The sequence below is a fragment of the Telopea speciosissima genome, chromosome 1 (assembly GCF_018873765.1).
Source record: "Telopea speciosissima isolate NSW1024214 ecotype Mountain lineage chromosome 1, Tspe_v1, whole genome shotgun sequence".
In the NCBI taxonomy this organism is placed as follows: domain Eukaryota; kingdom Viridiplantae; phylum Streptophyta; class Magnoliopsida; order Proteales; family Proteaceae; genus Telopea; species Telopea speciosissima.
The window spans coordinates 34208671-34232845 of record NC_057916.1 but is presented as its reverse complement, the minus strand read 5'-3'; the positions used below and the strand labels follow the sequence as shown (position 1 = coordinate 34232845).

The 24175-nt window shown below is 41.1% G+C and overlaps 1 protein-coding gene across 1 annotated transcript; it reads left to right on the top strand.

Annotated features, from left to right (window-relative positions):
* Positions 1 to 805: 805 nt before the first annotated feature.
* Positions 806 to 9892, top strand: LOC122648704. The gene is made up of 5 exons (XM_043841931.1): positions 806 to 1438; positions 1885 to 2677; positions 3185 to 3276; positions 8378 to 8686; positions 9095 to 9892. The coding sequence occupies exons 1-5, from the start codon at positions 1142 to 1144 to the stop codon at positions 9803 to 9805; spliced, it is 2202 nt and encodes a 733-aa protein (XP_043697866.1). The 5' UTR covers positions 806 to 1141; the 3' UTR covers positions 9806 to 9892.
* Positions 9893 to 24175: the final 14283 nt, after the last annotated feature.

Here is a 24175-nt window from a genome sequence, read left to right as displayed (position 1 = left end):
TGCCAATGAAAAAATGTGATTGTATGACCGGTGCGCATGCGTGGATAGCCAATAAGTGATTTTTTCAACGAGTCACCCAATTATAAGTGGCGTAATGAAACAACCACATCACCACCCAATTGGACTGATTGCCTCACCCCTAATATAAAAGATATTCTAGGGCTTAGGCTGGCGTTCCACTAACCAGGTCCCACACTGCACCTTTTCAACCTTTTCTGCTCTTTCCATCCCCTCCCCCAAACCCTTTTTCGCTTTGCAAGTTCCAGAACTTTCCAAGCATTTTTGGCTTTTTGCTCCCATTTTTTATTTCTAATTTTTCATAGATATTAGATATCTTGCCAAAAAAAGAAAGAGAACAGCAAATAAAATAAAATAAAAGATACCCTTAGAGTCTAGAAGTTTCGGTGGTGTATTGATTTAAGCTATGGACTCTCCCATCCTCGTTGTCTCTGTGGTTGAGTGGTTGGTTTGGTGTCCATCCTTCTTAGACAAAGCTTGCGCAGACTGGAACTCAGCACCAACGATCTTTAAGTAACGAAGTGAAATTATAAGGGCAAAATATTTCGAAGATCCCAGTTGGTCTTAAACCCAATTCACTTTGTTCGCAGTTGTAATTGCGTTTGCAAATCATTCTTTCCTTATATCGGACCAAGACCCTATTCAGTTTTTCCTGTCCATGATTCCTTATTTGCTTCTTTTTCTCTAATTTTTACAGCTTCATTGCCAATTTAATCTTTGACCCTTTTCTTCTTTCTTCGCCATAAGTCTCGCACTTCAGTTGAAAACCGATCCTTTTTGGTTTGGTTATTTCAGATTCCATTTCCATTTCAACCAAGACCTATCTGTGTTCAAAGTAATATGATCAATCAGGAACAAACTCATTTTGGTTCTCTATTTGTTCAATAATTTCGTTTGTTTCAGATGAATTCAGAGCTTCCATTTCCCATTTCTTCTTCTCAAATCCCACCTGTAATTCTTTCTTCCAACCTATTTGATTGGACCCGTCTATCGAAACTCCCTTATTATACAAAGTCCTTTCATGAATACATTTACCAATAGCTAGCATTGCTGCTTCAAATCTAGCAGACATTTAAGAAACTAGTTCTTAACCCATTAAATTTCCAGCAGTTCTGATTTAATCATGAATCCTTCACGCCCAGTGAAAGAAGAATTTCCTGAAGGGGGTTCATCTTACTCCGGCAAGCCGCCATTGTTTCCTCCCCAGCCAATGGAGGGTCTTAATGAAACAGGCCCTCCACCTTTCCTCACAAAGGCGTTCGATATGGCCGATGACCCAAACACTGATCATATAGTTTCTTGGAGCATAGCCGGCAATAGCTTTGTTGTCTGGGATCCTCACACCTTCTCCATGGATCTTCTTCCCAGAAATTTCAAGCACAACAACTTCTCAAGCTTCGTCAGGCAGCTTAACACCTATGTAAGTTTCTCCTCTAATCAATCATTCACATTTTACTCTAATCGTGATTCGTGAGTCTTGAATTTGGCTTCTGGTTCTGGGACTCTACGTGTGAAGTAGAGAACAATCAAGAACAAGGGATTCATGAAACATCCAGAATGGTTGTTTAAGTTGTGTTTAAACCTTAATTTAATATTCGCAGTTTCTATAAGCTACCAGTTTCTTCCGCATAAACTATTATCCGTTTCTTTGATTTTTGTTTTTTCCTAATGGGTGGTCCCCTTTTCTAGGGTTAGCAGCCAAAAGAGTGAATAATACATTTTACTGTTCTTTGTGTATATTTCCCAAAAATTCAAAAGTTACTCTAGATATTTTCGTTTCATAAATCTGATTTCTTAGCTCCTGCAATTCCTGAAAGTTCTTGCCTGTTTCAGTTTTCTGATTTCAAGAGAATTTACCTTTGGCAGGGCTTCAGAAAGGTCGATCCAGACAAGTGGGAGTTTGCCAATGAAGGATTTCTAAGAGGTCAGAAGCATCTATTGAAGAACATCAAGAGGAGGAAGGCACCGTCACGGCCTATCCCTCAGCAGCAAGCTCTGGACCCTTGCCTCGAAGTAGGACAATTTGGATTGGATGTAGAAATCGACCGGTTGAGGCGTGACAAGCAGGAACTCATGATGGAACTTGTGACACTCAGACAGCAACAACAGAATACCCGTGCCCACCTTCAAACCATGGAGCAAAGGCTACAAGGAACAGAGTTAAAGCAGAAACAAATGATGAATTTCTTGGCAGGAGCAATGCGGAAACCAGATTTTATCCAGCAATTAGCCCAGCAAAAGGGAAAGAGAAAGGAACTAGAAGAAGCCGTCACAAAGAAACGGAGGCCCATCGATCAAGGACCCAGCAATGTCATTGAAGTTGGCAAATCGAGCCTAAGAGGGTGGGAAGAACAGAACTCAACCAAGAGCGAACCAGAAGACTTCGGAGACCTTTTCGGGTTCAAACCGTCGGAGCTGGAGTTGCTGGAAATGGAAATGCAGGGATTGGGTAAATCCGGGACTGAGCAACAACAAGAAGAAGAAGAAAAGCAAGAAACGAAACTTGAGTGTGAAGAAGGTAAAGCACTGGATAAGGGGTTCTGGGAAGAATTGTTGAATCAGGGCTTGGGTGAAGAAACGGGTCCCTTAGCCGCCGACGAAGACGCGGAGGACATAAATGTCTTTACCGAGGAGGACATGAATGTCTTGACAAAATTTGGTTACTTGAATTCTAGCTCAAGATAGAGGAGAGTTGGCGCTGTTGCCTCCAAGCCTCCATGTCTGTTTCGGGTCCCTATGGCAGCAACAGTCCTCAAAATTTCATCATCTGGGTTCCTTCTCTCATAGAGGAAAAGGGTTATATCAAGATCAAATATTTGATCTTGATAAAGATGGAGCTGTAATCAGAAGGAACTCAAACATTGTATGTATTATTGGATAAACTGGTGTTACAGTAGTTTAGGATATGTTTTTTAGCTGCAACTGCAACTGTAACTGCAACTTCTATTTTTCTTGTTTTAGGTGAAGAATTTGCCATTTACTGCTCCTCGATGATCTCATTTCTCTTCAGTTGAGCAGATTGCAGGAGAGCTGCTCCAAAGAATTTGGGGGAAGTCCTACCTAGCTTAACCCGTGTAACCCATGTAGTATATATATATTTCATTTACCCAATCTTCCTTTCGATGGTTTTAACAATTTTCTTTTTCTAATCTGGAATGAAATGTAGATCTTTTCGGCAGCAAGGGCAAGTCAGAGTTGAACTCCAAAGAGAACTGGAAGATCTCCAACCAAAGTTGCAACGTTTTGCAACCTAAAACGGTTAGATATTGATGCTTTTTGTCGGTTTGATATTTTGTGGTTGTCATGCAGCACTTGCTTGAACTGTCGGTCGTAGTGTAAGTGTCGTTTCACTTTTCAGTTTCTTTGACAGAAGCGGTGGATGGATGGAGGGGATGGATTAGTGTTAACACCGTTATCAGAAAGAAAGGTCGGGTGATGGACGATGTAACATTTGTACCATATGCACTGCCAAGAGACAGGACTACAAGTCATCAACTCATGCGCTGCGCGGAAGCCCGCACGGCACGCCACGGGCTTCCATAAGTACGAGGCTTTCCAAGGTACCAATTTACTAACTACTAAGGTCATAGGCCATCAGTACTTACTAAACCTCAGTGCCATTCCTGGTATTTTTAATTTTTTATCCTGTCATGTACAGTTATTTAGTTGCTCTCACAGTGAGGTAGAAAGGATCGACGAATTAACTTCATTCGGGTAGTGTGATTGGCCAGAGGGTTAGGTCGTTATTTTTTATCCCTTATGAGAAGAATCGGATAACCGTTTTCGGACTGGGAACAATGATCCGCTATTGCTGCTTATACAAGAGATTTCTCAACCTCCGCTCCAGAAGCTGCTTTCCTTTTGGAGGCTTAAACCTCCATTAATCTACTGGATGGTTCGGATGTTTTCTAGCTAGGAACCCATTTGTTTGATTTTCTTTCACAAAAATGATTTTTGATGGGTCAGTGCTAGGATCTCTCACTCTCTCTCTCCAAACAAATCAGTTTGACCCCTACATCATAAAGGTTTAGGGAAAAATCCCATAATCACAAAAAAATTAGTCTGCAAGGAACTTCATCCGGCCCAATATAGATTAGGGGATTGGAAGATGAGCATGGAAGTCACAAGTAGGCCTTCTCCTTAAGATAAGACTGATCAGTTCTAGGAGTTATTCCTATGTTTCAAATGTCAGCTTTTCTGGTCACAATAATTAGGAACAATTTTTGGACAAGGTGCTGATTTGATCCGCCAGAGATTCATCTGGTTAATAACTGAATCAAAAACTCAGTGAGCATCACTGATTGAGTGTATATATATATGGGAAAGACAACGCTACCTGGGTGTGTGCGGTATAGTACCACTACACTAGGTGGCAATTTTCTCATTCATAGCCTTCATTAATGCATGCTCGCTTCCACACAAGTGACTGCAGGCCCTTAATGAACCAGGATCCTTTGCAGTATCGCGGTGTGTGCAGTCTACGGCACAGCAGAGGCTACGTGGCACACATGGCCTCTGCTATGCCACAGGATGTTCCTCCAATTGTGCTTAGTCCTTCAAACCTTCAAGCATCAGATTTGCTCACGTACAGCTTTCCTCTTGACACTGCTATCATCATTTAAGGGAAATCCTCTCCGTGTTCAGGCTGATGTCGCATAGGGGTGGGCAAAATAATCGTTGAGTCCCAAGAAAATTCCACCTTTCCATTGGGTTGTGGTGGTCATTTCGCCCACCCCTCCCTGTGTAGCTATAGAATTTCTCTTGTTTATCACTAAGTTTTGCCATGTGAATAAGTGGTGTGACAATTTTAACCATATTGATATCCAGAAAATGCTCAAATTGGTCACACGTTGATCGACCAATGTAATAGTATATTTTCTGGTATTTTCAACCAGCAATTTATTTTTTGATTAACCTTCAATTTTTTCATTGGATTTTTAATTAGGACTTTATTTCGTCACTTAGCCAACTTAATTTTGGTTGAAACTAAAGATGAGGTAGGGAGGAGTTTTGGGTTCTACCAATCCACAAAATTCAACTCTATCTAATCTTTCATGTGACAAATATTGATGTCAAACTAAAGAAACTCTTTACACTTGCTAGACTAAAAGATCTTTTTTATTATTATTTTTGAAAGTCTTAAAAGTTATTTTTTTTTATAAGCTAAGCTACAAATACCTTCTTAATATTTTTCTCTTTTTTATAAGAGAAGTTTTCTAGATGAAATGACCATTATGAAATCTATGGAGAACCAAAAAATATATCAGATGATAAGTTGTATGAGGCTAAAATTTTGTGGTAAAGTATGCAAGTTTGTATTTATGGAAAGTGTATGGCTCTCTGTGTCTCTCTCTCTCTACAATTATTATATCTAGGCCAAAAACAAAAATTCTAGTCTATCAAGACTCAAGTGCTGAGCGTAGTTGGTTATGGTGTTGCTTATTGTAGCAGTGACGGATTATATGTCTCATATTTGAGACTTTTCCTGGGCTCTACATGTGGTGTGTTGAAAGAGATTGGATCATCTACACGTACCAATAGATGAACATACATCTCAGAGCCAATCACATTTTAATTTTGTTGCTATAGAAATCCCTCCTTCCCTTGTAAATGGAAAAAATAGGACAGGTGGTTGGCTCTGAGATGTACGTTCACCAATTGGTACGTATGGAGGAACCGAACTCGTATGGAAGCCCATTGCTACCAGGAGGTCTTGAGTACAAATCGATCCAAGACCTTCTGGTTCACATCTTTCCTCTCCATGATACAATAAAATGGGACCGACCCAAGACCTCCTGATTCACATCTTCCTTCCCCATGGTATAGAATAGAATAGAATGGGACTTATTAAATAAAAAGTGTCATGTGGCCACTTGACCGACACTATTATTTTTATAGAATAGAATATAAACCTCTTGTATTTTAAGACATTCATTTCTTTTAAGAAAAAAAAAATTTATTTGTACAAGATTTTTAAGGATTTATTTTATGTCCACTTGATATAAACCACGTGTCAAGAATTTCAGCTTTATCTAAACTGTCTTGTGGCATTTGGTCTCTCTTTAGATCTGTTAGACTATAATATTATTCCCTTCTACAAACGTGTATAAAAACACAATTAAATATATGATATAATATGTAATTGAATAATAGGATATATATTTTTTAATTAAATATAAAGTGAGATCACTCGATCAATAGTCCATCAAGTTTATGAAATTGCATGGGATCAACAAAAATTTCTTATTTGATTATTGGCCGTTGGTCACCGTTGCCAAGGCCCACCCCAGCTTGCAAAATCTCCAATTTTCAAATAAACAATTATGATTGTTTGACTGGTGAGGGAGCGTAGGAGGATCCGGTTTCTCTCCAGTAAGTCGCCCAGGGAGTGCTTAGTGAAACATCCAACGGCTGGGTTGACTGGATGTACATCAGGCCCCATGCAAGCACACATTTCGTAGTGCCCCCAACAGCCCAGTCGTTGGATGTCTCCCTGGACGGGGTACTCATCAGAGAGGAGCCCGATGCAATATACGAAGGATTGAGCTCCTCTCTAGAGAGCCTAGCTCCCAGGGAGTGCCCAGGGGGCATCTAACCGTTGGGCTGTGCCACACACATCCCGATGGCTGATTGGGCGAGTATTGGGATATGTGTGGCATAGCCAAGCCCTTGGATGCCCCACTGGGCATTCCCTGGGTGCTGAGCTCCCTGGAGAGGAGTCGGATCCGCATACGGAGCCTTAGAGGTAGTTTTCAATGATGTCAATTGTCATAAAATTAGTTCCTCTAGTTCTCTGCCTGGCCCAGTTCCTCTAATAGGGGGGTGGATCCCATCCGAACAAAGTGTTTGGGCAGGGGTAGAGTGGTCACTCCAGACCCCCTTATTAGAGGAACGGGGGAATTGGGCCGGGCAAGAGCTGGAGGAGATAAAAGATCTGTCAACTGTCACCCAATTATAAGTAGGGTAATGGAACAACCACGTCACCACCCAATGGGAGAGATTTTGATTTGCCTCAACCCTCAAAACATTTTCTAGGGCTTACGCTGGCGTTCCACTAACCAGTGTTCTAGCATAACGGGTCCCACACTCCACCTTCCCCGCTCTTTTTCCTTCTCTCCCCCAAATCCTTTGTCGCTTTTGCTTCCTTTTTTATTTGTATATCTTGCTTAAAAAGGAAAGAGACCAATAAAATAAAAGATGCCCAACGACTCTAGAAGTTTCGACGGTGGATCGATTTAAGCTTTGGACTCTCCCACCCTCGTCGCCTCTGTAATTCGTCGTTGTTCATGCGTGTCTTCGACAAAGCTGCCGCAGTCTGGAACACAGCACCGACCATCTTTAGGTAACGAAGTGAAATGAAAAGGGCAAAATATCTGGAAGATCTGATACGATCGTGTTGGCAGATGACATCGGAGACACGTCGATTGGGGAGGTGGCAGCAGCTTCTGGAGAGATGGATGGGTGCCACGCCAGTCTATCAGGAACTGTAGATGACCAAAAGCATTAGATATTTATGAGTAATGCAACAGTTGGTAATAGTAAGGAAAGCATGAAAGCGTAAGACAATTAGTAATGAGAGGAGCTGGTAGCTTGTGATAGGTTAGGAGGTATAGTGGATGTCAGAGAATATTATAACCGTTAGAAAGATATTATAAAAAGGGTGTAGAAAGCTATGAAAAAGAAATGAAAATATTATCTTCCAATCTCTCTCTTCCCTTCTTCTTCTTCTTCGTCTTCTTCTCTGGAGGTTCTAGCCCTCGAAGCTAGCTATTCCCTGGTTCGCATCAAGATCCCACTGGTCTTAGAGCCAATTCACTTCGTTCGCAGTTGTAATTGTGTTTGCAGATCATTCTTTTCCGTAAATTTGGACCAAAACCCTATTCAGTTTTTCCTGTCCTTGATCCCTTATTTGCTTCTTTCTTCCTAATTCTTACAGCTTCATTGTCAATCAATCTTTGACCCTTTTCTTCTTTCTTCGTCTTAAATCCCGCAATTCAGTTAAAACCCGATTCTCTTTTCTTTTCAACCCCAAGACCCATTTGTTTTGAAAGCAATATGATCGATCGGAAACAGACTCATTTGTTTTCTCTATTTGTTCTTCTGTAATTTCGTTGGTTTCTATCGATCAGATGATTTCAGAGCTTCCATTTCCCATTTCTTCTTCTCAAATCCGACCTGTAATTCTTTATTCAAACCCATTTGATTGGCCCAGTCTAGCGAAACTCTCTTATTATACAAAGCCCTTTGATGAATACATTTACTAACAGCATTGTTGTTTCAAATCCAGCAGACGTCTAAGAAACTAGTAAGTTCTTCAAGGGGAAATTATCTGAATCCATTAAATTTCCAGCCTTTCTAATTGTGTCCAATCATGAATCCTTCACGCCCAATGAAAAAAGAGTTTCCTGAAGGGGGTTCATCTTACTCCGGCGAGCCGCGGTCGTTTTCTCCCCAGCCAATGGAAGGTCTTAATGAAACAGGCCCTCCACCTTTCCTCACAAAAACGTTCGATATGGTCGATGACCCAAACTCCGACCATATAGTTTCTTGGAGCATGGCCGGCAACAGCTTTGTTGTCTGGGATCCCCACACTTTCTCCATGAATCTTCTCCCCAGAAACTTCAAGCACAACAACTTCTCAAGCTTCGTCAGGCAGCTTAACACCTATGTAAGTTTCTCCTCTGATCAACCTTTCGCATTTTACTCCTATAGTGAGTCTTGAGTTTGGCCTCTTGGAATCTACTTGTGAAGTATAGTTCAATCGAGAACAAGGGGTTCATAAATTTTTTCCTACTCTTTAATGGGTTCCCTTTTCTAGTTTTAGTAGTCAAAAGAAAAAAGTACATTATTATTTGTGTGAATTTCCCAAAAACTAAAAAAATTCTTTCAACTTAAAAAAAAATCAAAAGTAACTCTAGATATTTTAGCTGTTTCTCAGTTTTCGTCGTTCTTTCTATTTGGGCTTAACAAATTAGCTAGCTTCGTACATCGTTCTGATTTTTCTAGCTCCTGCAATTCCTGAAAGTTCTTGATTGTTTCAGTTTTCTGATTTCATGAGAATTTATCTTTGGGACAGGGCTTCAGAAAGGTCGATCCAGACAAGTGGGAGTTTGCCAATGAAGGATTTCTAAGAGGTCACAAGCATCTATTGAAGAACATCAAGAGGAGGAAGGCACCATCGCAGTCTATCCATCAGCAACAAGTTCTAGACCCTTGCCTCGAAGTGGGACAATTTGGATTGGATACAGAAATCGACCGGCTGAGTCGTGACAAGCAGGTCCTAATGATGGAGCTCGTGAAACTTAGACAGCAGCAGCAGAATACCCGTGCCCACCTTCAAGCCATGGAGCAAAGGCTACAAGGAACAGAGTTAAAGCAGCAACAAATGATGGCTTTTTTGGTAAGAGCAATGCAGAACCCAAGTTTTATCCAGAAATTAGTCCAACACAAGGAAAGGAGAAAGGAACTAGAAGAAGCCATCACAAAGAAACGGAGGCCCATCGATCAAGGACCCAGCAATGTCGTTGAAGTTGGAGAGTCGAGCCAGAGAAGGTGGGAAGAACAAAACCCAATCAAGAGCGAACCAGAAGACTTTGGAGACCTCTTCGGGTTCGAAGCGTCTGAGCTAGAGATGCTGGGAATGGATATGCAGGGATTGGGTAAAGCTGGGAAGGAGCAACAAGAAGGAGAAGAAGAAGAGCTAGAAACTGAGCTTGAGGGTGAAGAAGGTAAAGCACTGGATAAGGGATTCTGGGAAGAATTGTTTAACGAGAGCTTAATTGGGTAAAGAAACGAGTCCCTTAGCTGCCAAGGAAGACGAAGATCGAGGACATGAATATCTTGACTAAGTTAGGTTACTTGAGTTATTGATCAAGGTAGAGAAGAGTTAGCGTTGTTGCCTCCAAGAATCAATTTTATTTCTTCATTCTGCAGGGCGTAGAAGGACGACATACATCCATGGCTGTTTTGGGTCCTCAAAATTTCATCTGGGTTCGTTCTCTCATAGAGGAAAAGGGTTAATTACAAAGATGGAGCTGTAATCAGAAGGAAACTAGTGTTACTGTAGTTTGGGATGTGTTTTTTTTTTTTTCTTGTTTCCAGAAACTGCAACTTCATTTTTCTTTTTCTTGTTTTAGGTGCAGAATTTGCCATTTACGCTCCTCCTCGATGATCACATTTCACTTCAGTAGAGCAGATTGCAGGCGCTGCTCCAAAGAATTTGGAGGAAGTCCCTACCTTAACTCACTCGTTTAGTATATTCCATTTACCCAATCTTTGGCCTTAAAAGGGTGTTAACAAATTTCCTTTGTAATCTGGAATGAAATGTAGATCTTTTCAGCAGCAAGGGCAAAGTCAGAATTGAGCTTCAGAGAGAGAGACCTCGAAGATGGTTTTATCTCCAACCAAAGTTGAAAGTTGAAACCCAAACGGTTAGATATGATGCTTTTTTATCGATTAGATGGTTTTTGCTTGACCTCTCTCTCTGTCGTAGTCTAGTCTCGTTTCTCTTTTCAGTTTAGTTTCGAGTGGACTGACTGACGATGTAACATTTGTACCATACGGGCACTGTCAAGACACTGTAGGACTACAAGTCATCAACCCATGCGCTGCAGAGCCTGCACAGCACGCCACGGCTTCCAAAACAAGGCTTTTTTGTAAAGGTACTAAGCTCTCATCTCTCATGGTTAAAGTAAAGACCTAACGAACTCAGAAACATAAATTGCTTCTCATTGAGGTCTTTGTCTTCATTAACACCAGCTGTTCAATCCCTTGAGAGACTCTTGAGCTGCCGAGTTACCATGCTTTAAGATTGTTTTTCTTAGTGAATGATGGAGAAGGGGAAAAATAAACCTAGGGTTTCCATCATTGTTCTTCATGCCTTGCTTTGAGAAGCGTGGCTACAAATTAAGCATCTAAGGGGTTTCCTCATCAAGTAAATTGCATATGATCTTCTGGGTACGTTTTGGGTGTTTTGGGTAGGATGGTTTATCCAAAGATCTTCCAATAATACCCAATTAAATCTAAAGTATTTGGCCTGTTTATTTCCTGTGATAACAAATTAACATTCAGTGGCTGTCATGCTGAAGCAGCAGAAAAACTAAGAGCTAATTAAGCTTAATTATTCTGTTCTTCATACAGTTTGCTTGGGAGCCAACCTTCTAATCTATCAATGGTGATCAGCCCTTGCTAAACGGATGTAAGACATGTACAAAGCAAAGTTCTTCAACTAATTAATTAATTAAGATCCACCATTCCACCCTTTATATAAGCTATTTAGTGGTAGGGTTAGACTCATGAATCACAATTATATCCATTACCCTATTATATTTAGAAATTTTTTTCGCTAGTATTTTGGTCCATTTTTTCCCATGTTCATGATATTTACAATTAAAACTTTAGATATTAATAGAAAATATAATCATAATTATAATAATTGATAATAATAATAATAATAATAATTCATTATTGGGAGAAAGAACGCCACCTGATCACGCCAAACACGCTGCCCATGCACCCTGGCACTGGGGCGAAATGACCGCCACACTTCTGGTCATTTTCGGGGTTCCAAGGCGTGCGACAATCATTTTGCGCACCCCTATGTCAGGGCGTAGGAGCGGCGTGTGTTGCACGACCAAGTGGCGTTCTCTTTCCCTTTATTATCATAACTATTATTATTATTATTATTATTATTATTATTATTATTTGTGGGAGAAAAGTTTTCTAGTCTCCAGAGTAGAGATGAGACATCGTGGTTTGGAGCAACAAACAACATAAATGAAATAAACTCCCCCTATAGGACGATGTGTCCAAAATGCCCTCAAAATTATAATTTCTATCCCTACTTTGTCCTTAGAAAACCGTGATCTTCATACCAGAGAACCCCTCCCTTTAGTATTATTATTATTATTATTATTATTGTCACGCCCCCATCCCAACAAGGGATAAAATACATTATAAGGGGTGACTAGGACGACGCTTGTCATCCTACTAAGCTGCCAGGATCACTGACACAGTGTCCCAACGCACAGTCATAACTAATATTAAAACAATATAATATCAGAGTGCGGAAAGGGAAATATTACATTCCAAATGATCACTAGTTTTGCGGAAGCGTATAAAATTAATAGTTACAAGATGATCAAAGCCTAGATGATAAATACTGTAGTTAATCCATTTTTCATTACCATCTAATAATGATCAACAAGGGTATAACAGTAAATGTTTATACATGGGCCTACGCCCTAAAATAAACAAAAGGGGAACAAGTCCCTAGAATTCTCACGGCCCGTAGGCACAATTGTCATAAGGACACCGTGCCATGTTCCTCTAACACGCCTTCCGCTCCTCCGTACTCGCATCATAATCTAAAAATTGTGTACACGAGGGGGTTAGCTCTCCACCGAGCCATGAGGGGATGGGGATGCACAAACACACAATTCACATAGTCCAACGATGCATGCATATGTTAAGTAAATTTTCCACCTAACATCACAACTAAGTCAATGGCATATGCTATCGTGACAACTCGGGAGACACTGTGGGTCACTTAACTTATCGCCACAATGAAACCTCAATTGTCACCTGGGACCTACGCCGATCGAAGCCTCCAAGACCACTCAGGTGGCACTCGATAACCAATACTACCATGACCGGCCTCTCCCACCTCCACGAATCCGGTGTCGATTACCCAACACCTAAACCCTGTTGGTAAGGGTCGTAGCATAAGGGTGTAAAATCCTAGCCACAACTACATGCAAGTCCCATCGTCCCGAGAGGTAATCCGGCGCATCAACTTTTCATCCGGTTTAGTGCCTTTGACAAGACGGCACGCGCATCAGATTCAACATGACATTCAACATAATTTCTTCATAAATATATATATTATCCGGGGCAGACGCACCCACCGCACGAGACCCATCAAAGTAAAGCATCTCCAATTAACATCATAACATTCATATATAAAAGTATGCAATATGCGAAGCATGCTTAATAATTTATAATGATGACATAATATACAATGCAATAATAATATCAAGCCCAAACAACCAAACCCACTCACAATATGTGTTATGCCCGATGTTATGAGTTGTCGCGAAATCAAGTAACACGTCACAAGATGAAAACTTTAAACCTAAATAAAGAAGTGAAAATAGGGTTAATTAAGTAAAGGGACGGATCCCCAAAAGGTCTCCCATAAATCATTTAAGTATAAGGTTTCAGAAGTAGAGTGGTTGCGGTGTGGTTTCATGCCCAAATTCTCGCAACCACATGTAAATCCTAGGAAACCAGGGGCTCGTGACTTCACCAAGGTCGGTTGCGAGATGTGGTTTTAAAACTCAACCGAGTGTAAATCCTAGGAAACCAGGGGTTCGTGACAGTTTCGATCCAAGGTCGGTTGCAGATGTGGTTTCGAAAACTGAAACCGAGTGTAAATCCTAGGAAACCAGGGGTTCAGGACAGTTTCAGTCAAGGTCGGTTGCAGATGTGGTTTCAGAAAACTGAAACCGAGTGTAAATCCGACCTTCACAGGGGCTCAGGACAATTTTAGTCAAGGTCGGATGCAGATGTGGTTTCAGAAAACTGAAACCGAGTGTAAATCCGACCTTCACAGGGGCCTTCTCGGGAAGGTAATTTCAGGGTGGTTTCTTGCAGGTCTAAAACCACATGTAAGTCCTAGCTAACCAGGGGCTTAGGAAGGTCTCTGCCAAGGGTACCGCAGGTGTGGTTTCTCAGGTCTGAAACCACATGTAAAACCACATACCTGCAGAATCGAAAATTGAAGGGTTTCTTGCTAGGGATTCATTTTCCAAGGGGTTTAAAGGTAGGGAGGCTTCAAGAAAGCTTCCTCCTAGGTACATTAGGGTTCTAAGACCTCATTAGGTCCATGTAATCCCATGGATTTAAGAGGAAAAACAAAGAGAACCTAAATTAAGACATAATAGGATAGAAACCTTAAATTTCTTAAATGGAAAGAGATTACTTAGGCTTAGGGCTTGTAATGGAGTGAAATAACTCCACTATAGTCTAGGTTTAGAGGTTCCATCGATTCCTTGGTCGAATCTCTCCCATTTCCCAAACCTCAAAACTCAAAATAGATGAAGAGATGTGGGTTTCAATGGCTTACCTTCCCCAATGTAGAAAAGCTCCACGTAGAGGGCTCCACAAGGTGAGATTCCAAGCCTTCAACCAAGCTTTTCCATTCCTCCTTCTCCTTTTCTCCTTCCTTCTTTCTTCTTTCCTTCTTTCTTCTTTCTTCTTTCTCCTTTCTCTCCTCTTTCTCTCCTCCACGATTTAGGTTAGATGGGAGAAGAAATGAAAATGAATGCTTCTCCCCCCCCCCCCTTTGTCTTATTTATAGAAAATGGGCTTGGGTCCTTTAAGTTAAATGGGTCAAGTAGTTAAATGGGTGGATCCAAGATAAATGGGTCATTAGGCCAAATGGGTAGTTTAAGTTAAATGGGTCAAGAGGGCTTAATGGGTTGACCCATGGTCTTATTTAGGGTACAGGAATGGGTTAACCCATCTTTGGGTCAAATAGAGTCAAATGGGCCCTCAAGTTGAATGGGCATCTTAACTAAATGGGCCTGCCCATAGGTTTCAAATAGAAAAGAACCCACTTGGGGATGGGTCCATCCACCATGGGATTATAAGCCCATCACACGCTCCCTTAAATAAGGGGGACCCACAAATAGAATATTCCCAACTCAACTAAAATAGCCCGGGCGGTCTAAATCTTGACCCGCACTTCGAGGGCATCGAGGAAAAAGATAAATAAATAAGCCAAGGGCTAAAACTTACTTCTCCATTGCCATGGTGTGTCAATGGTAAGCCCGTATCATGGTCAATAATTTGTAACTGGGTTTGACCACCAGTGAGAACAGCTCACCAAGACGCGTGGCGATGATAACCACACGTCACGGGAAGAAATAATAATTAATTATGATCCGGGTGCGGGTATAACATCCTCCCCACCTTACAAGAAATTTCGTCCCCGAAATTTGAGGCAGCTAGGGTCTCAAGTGAGAAGGGCTGTTGGATAACAACATCCCAGGTCACCCACATCTTGAACTAAGTCAAAGGTCGGGTCAAGATGAGGCAGTGCCTACGTGGCACAGCAAGTCAGGTTCCACAATTCTCTTTTCCTTACAGGTCACATTACCACAGGGGTGTGGTTCATAATAACCCTAGAAAACAGGGGTTCCAACTACTAAGTTAAGTCTCAAGGAACAGAGTTCCCTAAATCTTCCGGATCGGTGATACCATTCTAGCCTTCACTACTCGTGGTCTTGGGTTACAGGATTTAACCTGTCCATGTCCCAACATAGGGTTCACATTCTAAGGCTTTCACATCCGGTTGTCTCATTACCTAACCCAACTTTAGAATGATTTGGAATATTGATGGAATCTCCTATTGTTCACTCCCAGATCGGAGGGAACGCATTTGGTGATCCATTACCCCATTCATATCTGTCGTTGGAGAAGGTTTTGTTACATCCTTCAGCTTTTAGCTTTCACAACCTTTAAACCTATAACACAATTATCCCACAGAAAGAGTCCACATCAGTCCTCTTTCGAGAACCAACAACCTTTACTAGCTTTTGTCCAAGTCAACTCTTTAAGCGTCTCCATAATTTAACCTATCCGGTCATTAAATTCATTCTTCATTACCCTAAGGTTTGGTCAACCAAGGTCAAGGCACCAACTAGTTACACAAAGAAGGTCGATTTAAGGTCATACTTGTAGTACCAGAGAATCACTCTAGTCACACAAGTCCAAGGTTCTAAGGGATATCTATATATATTTATCACACCAATATGTAGGCATAGATTCAATAGTTACATTCAAATCCCTATGGACATATTTGTCATCTAGGTCAATCCACCGAACAAGAAGTTCTCAGTGCACGGTTCACTAAGTCTTTTTTTTTTTTTTTTTTGGAAAGTCAAATCACGGTGTAGGACTTTCTCTATGAGTCTAAACAAGGTTTGGATGGACCAAGTAAAGTTCAAATAGAGTCGTCACTAGCTTGAGGTGTTATGAATGACTTCCAAATACACGTGACCTTCATGGCTTACTCAAATAAACCAGTCTATTACTTTCCTTTTCTACGCACCCCATTGAGGGTCTCTACCCGTATAGGTTTAGGTTTCTCTATCCATAAGGTTCGGGTCTTTAAATTCATAGGATCGAAGGTCTTTATCCTCAAAGGTAACTCTTCTTCCTTTATGTAAGAGAGGAGTCACAACGGTTACCAATGCCTGCTAGTTCTTATTAGCTGGCCCAATCGGGTACAAGTCCTAACCTCTTTCAATTCAAGGTATTGACTAGACTTAGGTGGTTCCCACAAATGGGTCACACAACGGGGTGTCCGATCTAGGGTATAGGCACATAATCATCACATATAAGTGTAGTCAAAGGTCTCCAAAACAAGCTAAAAATCCTAAAAGAAATCGGGTGGACTCACGAGCGACGCCGCACTCCGGGTGCATTCATGGCCCCTCCGCGAAAATAGGGAGAGTGGACTAACGGGCGGATGTGGAATGCGAATCCGTTCGTTTGTCCAATCTCAAAAGTCTCAATGGCCGAGAGGGTTTAAGTCAAACGGATTTACGGACGGATGCATGAGTGTGGATCCGTTCGTTGATCCGCATGATTTATAATGAAAATTTCAAGTTTTATGCGGAGCGGATTCACGATAAGTGGATTCGCTCGCTTCGCTCATTTGCGAAATTTAACATAACAGAGCCGAGTTTTAAAACTCACTTTTGGCTCCAAAGAAAGGAACATAACCGCAGGGAGAAAAAGCTCTCACAGGACTTCCGCTCAAGCTTCCCTCGGTGGTTTTCTTGTAATCTTAAGCCTCAAGGTTTAACTCTCACTTGTTCAAGATATGGCTTTCTTCCCATTCCTACTTTCTCTTTTCTTGGATTTGGGATGAATCATTTCAAGTTGTGATCATGTCTTGACTTTGCTTGTAATACCATGACCATGTACACCAAATCCATGCCAAACCGATTGGAACTAGGGTTTTTGGGTGTAAATCAAGTCCTATTTGATTGATGGCACTAAGTTGTTGGATCCTTGTTTGATTATTGCATCTTTTATAAACTTTCAAGTCTTTGCAAGCATTTTAGAGATTATCACTATGTTGTCATGTCTAGTTGAATTTTACTTGGATTATGCCCAGGTTTTGGTTGTGGTAAAGTCCTCAATTCACAATATTTTGAAGAAACTCTTCAAGTTCAAATCTAATCCTTTTACATGCCATAAAATCTCATAGAAAATTATCACATTGTCTTATCTTCAAGCATATTCTCTTGTATACATGATCGTTGATAAAAATCCTTATAATCTTTCCTCTCTTCCTCAAATAAATAATTCTTGTCTCTTGTTGAGGTATTTTCATCCAATAACTTGCTTGTTTCGTATTCGTTGGGATGTAAAGTAGCCAAAAGTATATGTTGTTCACATTGATCTCATTATTCACATCCATGCACTAGGGATTTCACACGGATTTTACATGTGCATTGATCTTATTCATTTCTCTTCACTCCAAACATCTTCCTCTGGTTATCATGTCTCATTTCCCTTATATGCTCTTGTCACAATACAATTTCCACATCTTGTAGACATTTCACTTCTATAATTTTATTTGTCAAGCATAAAGCTTAAGTTACCGGGGTAAGATATGCCACAAGAGGGGCGAGGGAAACATCAAATAGAGGTAATAAAAGCCTAACATAGGTTGGTTCATCAAGACAGGGCAAGAAAACCCTTTATGGCTTGGGCGGTTTTAGGTGTGGTTTCAGTAAGTTGCAACCACAGGTAAATCCGAGCTTTCACAGAACCAATTTTGTTATTAGAAATTCATGGATTCTCAGTCGGTTTCACAAAATTGAATCCACGGATGAAACCGCATGGCCCAAAAATTAAAATTTTAAAACCCACGACTTAGAGGTTTATTTCCCTCCTTCAAAACACAACTCTAATACATTTGAAGAACCAAAAGCCGCGATCGTTCTTGCTCTCACTTCCCTCCTCGGTGGATTTTAGTGCTCCAAATTACTCCTCAACAACATCCAATCGCATTCAGGGAAGATCTTTCTCTCTCCCATCGAGTTCTCTCAAGGAGAAACCCCAAAACACAATTTAGGTTTTGGAAACTTGGGGTTTTGCTTTCTTTTGCTCAGAGACTGTTCACAATCTAATCTTAACCATTTTCTCACCATAAGCAACCTATACAAGGGCTTGCATACGATCTTGGCATCTAACTCAAGGATTTAGGTTGGATTTTGGAAAAACCAAAACCTACTCGAATTTTCCTCTTCTCTTTTGCCATGTATGAATCGGTCTTACTAGATAGGGCTTAGTTTACATCCTTTGAGTGGTCACAAGCCAACTTTACTTGTTTCTCAAGATTCAAACTTCCAATCACAAAATCTAAAAATTTTCTTTAAAGTTTATAGCATGTTTCAAGATCAAATAAGTCCATATTTTGCTTGAACTCACTGTTTTGCATAAAGCATTACTTTCTAGGCATATTATGACCATGAATCTTCATTATTTATCATGTCATTCACATAATGGTCATGCCTTTTCTTTTTTCCCTAACTTCTTAGATCACAATTGAATAAAATCAAAATTTTCTAGCCTAAGAATCCTGCTGAAATTTAATTTACTTTGGAAGGAAAATCAAGGACTAGGTTTTGAACTTCACAACCTTACATTGATCATCTACTTAGGCCTTAGCATTCAAGGTACAAATTTGCTATCAATCTTGGCTTTTAGCTGCAGGTTAAAATAATCAATGGCTCCAAGAACACAGCGTGCATGTGTTGAACAAGTTGCACCAACTGTCCTAGATCCACTATGGTTTCAAAAGATAGAGGACCCAGAGCTTTACCCAGACTACTTTCGCTTTAAAAAAATATAGTGGAAGGGCGGGATGTAGTATTGGATGATCTCAAAGCTTCCATGGTGGGGCAGAGATTCGAGGCATTGGGGTGGACCAACATTCTCAACCTTCCTGAACCATACTACCTACAACTCATTTACCATTCTATACAAATCTGGACACCGAGAACCCAGGCATACGAATTATCAAAGTTGTTTCATGTGTCAAGGGGGTTCCTATAGCCTTCATTGCAAGACACGCTTGGCCGGCGTTATCAATGTGTCCATTGGAGGAGCAAGGACCTATTGTTCACTTAGAAGGAATCCCTATACCTTAATCAAGTGGGAGGTATTGACATTCTGACGACCATCAGTGCTGAACTCGCAGTGGTGGATGGCTTCGATGAAGTCACGAAGCAACTCTCCAATCGAGACTTGGCGCCTAGAGGGTATCGAGAGAGGGGTAGGTGACATCGACACCTTTCTTGGTCGCGGTGGTTGCGGTGGTGCAAATGACTAGCCCAGCTTTCTCTCAACAAATTGAAGTTATCTCGGATCGCTTCTTCTAGTTTTTGTCTTAGGGTCACAACGAGAACTTTTTGAAATGGTAGACTTGTATATTTAATCTGAGATGAACAGAATCAAATGTTTTGAGTTGGAACAGATGAGATCTTGCATTTCGAGTTGAGAAAGACACAGTTATGCCGAAGCAGAGAATCTGGAACAATCATGGTGTTTAGATAAGTATCTTTTGATTGAGCAGGATAGAATCATATGTCTTTGTTGGAATAGATGAAATCATGAATGTTGAAATGGGAAGGATATGATTGCCTCCCAAGAAGATTTGGAATAATTGAATATTTATAATTAATCTTATATGTATCTCTATGTATTTGCTTACTTCTTTCTTGTTTAAATCATTATTGATAATTATGCTTGGTTATAATTGGTTCATTATTGTTTATGAATTTTAACATATAGTTACTCATTTATGACCTACTTAAGGCTCAACCAAGCAATTTCAAAGTTGTAGCTTAACAGCCTATGGTTCAAGTCCTAAGTGCCATGTTGCCTATTATCTTCTAAGTTTTTATTTCACTACAACCAGTCTTCTCCTATGTCTGCACACAATCATTTATGTTCTTGAAGATTTTTAGTTTATAACCTAATTGTGGAGAGTAAATCAAGAGTCCGCGAGACTGTGGTCGATGCAGAGCATCATTTCTCTGATACCACTCTGTCACGCCCCCATCCCAACAAGGGATAAAATACATTATAAGGGGTGACTAGGACGACGCTTGTCATCCTACTAAGCTGCCAGGATCACTGACACAGTGTCCCAACGCACAGTCATAACTAATATTAAAACAATATAATATCAGAGTGCGAAAAGGGAAATATTACATTCCAAATGATCACTAGTTTTGCGGAAGCGTAAAAATTAATAGTTACAAGATGATCAAAGCCTAGATGATAAATACTGTAGTTAATCCATTTTTCATTACCATCTAATAATGATCAACAAGGGTATAACAGTAAATGTTTATACATGGGCCTACGCCCTAAAATAAACAAAAGGGGAACAAGTCCCTAGAATTCTCACGGCCCGTAGGCACAATTGTCACAAGGACACCCGTTGCCATGTTCCTCTAACACAGCCTTCCGCTCCTCGCACCGCATCATAATCTAAAAATTGTGTACACGAGGGGGTTAGCTCTCTACTGAGCCAGTGAGGGGATGGGGATGCACAAACACACAATTCACATAGTCCAATGATGCATGCATATGTTAAGTAAATTTTCCACCTAACATCACAACTAAGTCAATGGCATATGCTACTGTGACAACTCGGGAGACACTGTGGGTCACGTAACTTATCGCCACAATGAAACCTCAATTGTCACCTGGGACCTACGCCGATCGAAGCCTCCAAGACCACTCAGTGGCAGACCCCTGATAACCAATACTACCATGACTGGCCTCTCCCACCTCCACAGAATCCGGTGTATTGATTACCCAACACCTAAACCCCTGTTGGTAAGGGTCGTAGCATAAGGGTGTAAAATCCTAGCCACAGCTACATGCAAGTCCTATCGTCCCGAGGGTAATCCGGCGCATCAACTTTTCATCCGGTTTAGTGCCCTTACGACGGCACGGCGCATACGCTTCAACATGACATTCAACATAATTTCTTCATAAATATATATATTATCCGGGGTTTCGGCACCGGCACCCACCGGCACCGAGACCCATCAAAGTAAAACATCTCCAATTAACATCATAACATTCATATATAAAAGTATGCAATATGCGCAAGCATGCTTAATAATTTATAATGATGACATAATATACAATGCAATAATAATATCAAGCCCAAACAACCAAACCCACTCACAATATGTGTTATGCCCCGATGTTATGAGTTGTCGCCGAAATCAAGTAACACGTCACAAGATGAAAACTTTAAACCTAAATAAAGAGTGAAAATAGGGTTAATTAAGTAAAGGGACGGATCCCCAAAAGGTCTCCCATAAATCATTTAAGTATAAGGTTTCAGAAGTAGAGTGGTTACAGGTGTGGTTTCATGCCCAAATTCTGCAACCACATGTAAATCCTAGGAAACCAGGGGCTCAGGACAGTTTCAGTCAAGGTCGGTTGCAGATGTGGTTTCAGAAAACTGAAACCGAGTGTAAATCCTAGGAAACCAGGGGTTCAGGACAGTTTCAGTCAAGGTCGGTTGCAGATGTGGTTTCAGAAAACTGAAACCGAGTGTAAATCCTAGGAAACCAGGGGTTCGGGACATTTCAGTCAAGGTCGGTTGCGGATGTGGTTTCGAAAATCAAACCAGTGTAAATCCTAGGAAACCAGGGGTTCAGGACAGTTTTAGTCAAGGTCGGTTGCAGATGTGGTTTCAAAAAACTGAAACCGAGTGTAAATCCGACCTTCACAGGGGCTCAGGACAATTTTAGTCAAGGTCGGATGCAGATGTGGTTTCAGAAAACTGAAACCGAGTGTAAATCCGACCTTCACAGGGGCCTTCTCGGGAAGGTAATTTCAGGGTGGTTTCTTGCAGGTCTAAAACCACATGTAAGTCCTAGCTAACCAGGGGCTTAGGAAGGTCTCGCCAAGGGTGGTTGCGGTGTGGTTTCTCAGTCCAAACCACATGTAAAACCACATACCTGCAGAATCGAAAATTGAAGGGTTTCTTGCTAGGGATTCATTTTCCAAGGGGTTTAAAGGTAGGGAGGCTTCAAGAAAGCTTCCTCCTAGGTACATTAGGGTTCTAAGACCTCATTAGGTCCATGTAATCCCATGGATTTAAGAGGAAAAACAAAGAGAACCTAAATTAAGACATAATAGGGTAGAAACCTTAAATTTCTTAAATGGAAAGAGATTACTTAGGCTTAGGGCTTGTAATGGAGTGAAATAACTCCACTATAGTCTAGGTTTAGAGGTTCCATCGATTCCTTGGTCGAATCTCTCCCATTTCCCAAACCTCAAAACTCAAAATAGATGAAGAGATGTGGGTTTCAATGGCTTACCTTCCCCAATGTAGAAAAGCTCCACGTAGAGGGCTCCACAAGGTGAGATTCCAAGCCTTCAACCAAGCTTTTCCATTCCTCCTTCTCCTTTTCTCCTTCCTTCTTTCTTCTTTCCTTCTTTCTTCTTTCTTCTTTCTCCTTTCTCTCCTCCACGATTTAGGTTAGATGGGAGAAGAAATGAAAATGAATGCTTCTCCCCCCCCCCCCCCTTGTCTTATTTATAGAAAATGGGCTTGGGTCCTTTAAGTTAAATGGGTCAAGTAGTTAAATGGGTGGATCCAAGATAAATGGGTCATTAGGCCAAATGGGTAGTTTAAGTTAAATGGGTCAAGAGGGCTTAATGGGTTGACCCATGGTCTTATTTAGGGTACAGGAATGGGTTAACCCATCTTTGGGTCAAATAGAGTCAAATGGGCCCTCAAGTTGAATGGGCCTCTTAACTAAATGGGCCTGCCCATAGGTTTCAAATAGAAAAGAACCCACTTGGGGATGGGTCCATCCACCATGGGATTATAAGCCCATCACACGCTCCCTTAAATAAGGGGGACCCACAAATAGAATATTCCCAACTCAACTAAAATAGCCTGGGCGGTCTAAATCTTGACCCGCACTTCGAGGGCATCGAGGAAAAAGATAAATAAATAAGCCAAGGGCTAAAACTTACTTCTCCATTGCCATGGTGTGTCAATGGTAAGCCCGTATCATGGTCAATAATTTGTAACTGGGTTTGACCACCAGTGAGAACAGCTCACCAGCACGTGGCAGTGATAACCACACGTCACGGGGAAGAAATAATAATTAATTATGATCCGGGGTGCGGGTATAACATCCTCCCCACCTTACAAGAAATTTCGTCCCCGAAATTTGAGGCAGCTAGGGTCTCAAGTGAGAAGGGCTGTTGGATAACAACATCCCAGGTCACCCACATCTTGAACTAAGTCAAAGGTCGGGTCAAGATGAGGCAGTGCCTACGTGGCACAGCAAGTCAGGTTCCACAATTCTCTTTTCCTTACAGGGTCACATTACCACAGGGGTGTGGTTCATAATAACCCTAGAAAAACAGGGTTCCAACTACTAAGTTAAGTCTCAAGGAACAGAGTTCCCTAAATCTTCCAGATCAGGTGATACCATTCTAGCCTTCACTACTCTGGTCAGTCTTGGGTTACAGGATTTAACCTGTCCATGTCCCAACATAGGGTTCACATTCTGAAGGCTTTCACATCTGGTTGTCTCATTACCTAACCCAACTTTAGAATGATTTGGAATATTGATGGAATCTCCTATTGTTCACTCCCAGTACGGAGGGAACGCATTTGGTGATCCATTACCCCATTCATATCTGTCGTTGGAGAAGGTTTTGTTACATCCTTCAGTTTTAGCTTTCACAACCTTTAAACCTATAACACAATTATCCCACAGGAAAGAGTCCACATCAGTCCTCTTTCGAGAACCAACAACCTTTACTAGCTTTTGTCCAAGTCAACTCTTTAAGCAGTCTCCATAATTTAACCTATCCGGTCATTAAATTCATTCTTCATTACCCTAAGGTTTGGTCAACCAAGGTCAAGGCACCAACTAGTTACACAGCAAGGTCGATTTAAGGTCATACTTGTAGTACCAGAGAATCACTCTAGTCACACAAGTCCAAGGTTCTAAGGGATATCTATATATATTTATCACACCAATATGTAGGCATAGATTCAATAGTTACATTCAAATCC